Source organism: Macrobrachium nipponense, chromosome 23, assembly GCF_015104395.2.
Source record: "Macrobrachium nipponense isolate FS-2020 chromosome 23, ASM1510439v2, whole genome shotgun sequence".
NCBI lineage: Eukaryota > Metazoa > Arthropoda > Malacostraca > Decapoda > Palaemonidae > Macrobrachium > Macrobrachium nipponense.
In genome coordinates, this window is record NC_061090.1 from 13397114 (window position 1) to 13399613 (window position 2500).

Genomic DNA, 2500 nt, shown 5'->3' on the forward strand with positions numbered 1-2500 from the left:
AGCATAATCTGATAATATAAAGAGTAAATAAATTCATATAATGTGTGTGTGCATTTATGTGTTCACTCTTTTAGCATACAAAAAGTGTTCATATCATCTACTTGATTAAGTTTCTGTAAGATGAATATCACGTCTTCTTCCAAAACGCTATCAGTATATGAGATGTTTCAGTTTCAGAACTGCATAAATTGTAGTCTTGAATGTTGAAAATCTGAATGACCACATTTGTTCCAATAATATAACTAGGAATCTCAAACAGGTCTTATAGTGGTCGAAAATATAATCTAGCAAAGCGATTTGGAAAAATAACCGTCTGCAAAGGCTCGCATCAAAATAAACTCATAACTATAAAGACCAGCGTTTGGTCCACGTATAGAAAGCTTACCTGCCGAGGGTGGTGTGTATCCCACGCAGTTCTGAGAACACCTTCGTTCGAACCTGAAGGTGACGCAACCAGGAGCTTGTTCCCCTTGCCACTTGCAACATGTATAGAACGGGATGACGTCATGGTACCAGTGAGACAAACTTGGAACCTGTTCGCGGAAGAAGGACAGGCGGCGCCGTTATGCAGGAGAATGAGATGGAAGAGAGATAGGGAAAGTGGGAGGTAGAAATACGGGACACCGCTTGGAAAAGGGGAAAATTTAAATAATGGAATGGGGAAGGGGATGAAAACGAAGAGAAAAAACTATATTTCAGGACTTTAAAATTAAAAAGAAAAATAAATAAACAGGAAAAATGAAAAAAATAAAAAACGCTTAAAGGAGTGGGAAAGTGAAACGAGAGAACATGCAATTGCACTAATCGGAGAATTAAGAAGAAATGGAACGGAAATAAAATAAACACGAAAATGAAAGATTTCCAGTTCAAATAACTCTCCGGTTGGGGCTTTTAACGTCCTTTGCTTCAGGCCGTATTATATATAGAAATGCTAAGAATTAAGTCCTCAGAATTACATTTATTTCAGAAGCATAAGTCTTTGCAGATTAATTTAGAAGATGCGAAAGTGCTGTTGGTGTTTGCTCAAAACTTTTAACTTTTGTGAGAGAGAGAGAGAGAGAGAGGAGAGAGAGAGAGAGAGAGGAGAGAGAGAGAGAGAGAGAGACCCTCAGCCTCAATCGGGACATGCAGTTGGTCGGGTATGAGGCTGAACTCCAGTGAAACGAAAACACTATTGATTAACAGATCTCGCACAGATTTCCCACCCCATCCTCCCCTTCAGGTGGAGATAGAACTTTGCTGACTGATTCTGAAGCTCTAACTATTCTAGGTATAACTGCTAACTCACAAAATATAACTTTTGAGAAACATCTATCTATTCAAGGTTTCAGCAAATGCCGCACGGAAGTCGGGCATTATTCGTAAGGCCTCGTATATTTATAACAGTGATAAAATCAGTGCGACCTGTTGCAGGTTATTTATACTTCCTTTACTGAAATACTGTTCTCCGGTGTGAATGTCTGCTTCTGCCAGAGATTTAGCTCTGTAAGATAGAGTTATTCGTGGTGGTATGCAACTGTTTCCTAATAGCAGCAGTTATGACTTGGACCATCGACGGATGAGGTCTCTTGTTGCCACTTTTTCATAAGTTGCATTTCAACAGAGATCTTTCACACTCATAGTTGATCCCTGAAACCCTTTATTTGCCGAAAGCAACTAGATTCGCTGAACAGCAGCAAGAATATGCAGTAAATGTGGCCTCGCTGTCAAACTTCTCAGTTCCAGGTGTCCTTTATTCCTCGCACTGTTGGACTGTGGAACTTCCAGCCTCCCAGAGGAAGTCTTGCAATTGCAACTTCAAAAGTTCAGGCGAAAATGGAGTGCATGACTACCTTAATAACTATTCATCCATTTTGATACGTTTTTATCTATTTATCTATCTATTAATATCTGTCAACAAGTGGTACCCTCCTCTTTTTGTATTTCCCGCTACTTCCTCTTACCTCTTCCTAATGAACACCATATTCTTTGTAAGATTGAATTAAAAGTCATCTCCTGAACAATAATAATAATAATAATAATAATAATAATAATAATAATAATAATAATAATAATAATAATAATAATTAGCCTTACTTTACGTACTCGGTTTCAAAGAAAACCATTCTTTATTGGTGTGATTTGACTATCAAGACCACAATGTCCCCGAGCTTATAGTAACGTGTAATTTCATCTTTAAGCTATAAAAAATGAGCTCTCTCTCTCTCTCTCTCTCTCTCTCTCTCTCTCTCTCTCTCTCACGTAAATCTCGCCTTAGCTGTAGATAGTAGAAAGGATCTGAAAACTGACTCGAATTATTCATGAAGTCCACTAATGGTTATAAATTTTCTCAAAAAATACCCAGATATGGTAATCATTTCTATAATTCGGAATGTCATACAAATAGGTGAATATGTTGATCGGAAGGAGGGAGGACCGGAAATGTTCTCTCACATCTTTTTATTCTGGTAGAAGCCCGTACATTAGGTCTAATAGGCATCTTTGTGTGATATAAAGACTA

At 37.9% G+C, this 2500-nt stretch overlaps 1 protein-coding gene across 2 annotated transcripts in view; it reads right to left on the reverse strand.

Moving 5' to 3' along the window:
• Window positions 1–2500, reverse strand: part of LOC135198674 (protein mesh-like) — a 56628-nt gene that overhangs the window by 22835 nt on the left and 31293 nt on the right. For both annotated transcript variants that reach the window (XM_064226501.1, XM_064226490.1), the window contains exon 14: window positions 386–533. In XM_064226501.1, coding sequence (XP_064082571.1) covers window positions 386–533 — 148 coding nt within the window. The remainder of the gene's footprint in view (window positions 1–385; window positions 534–2500) is intronic.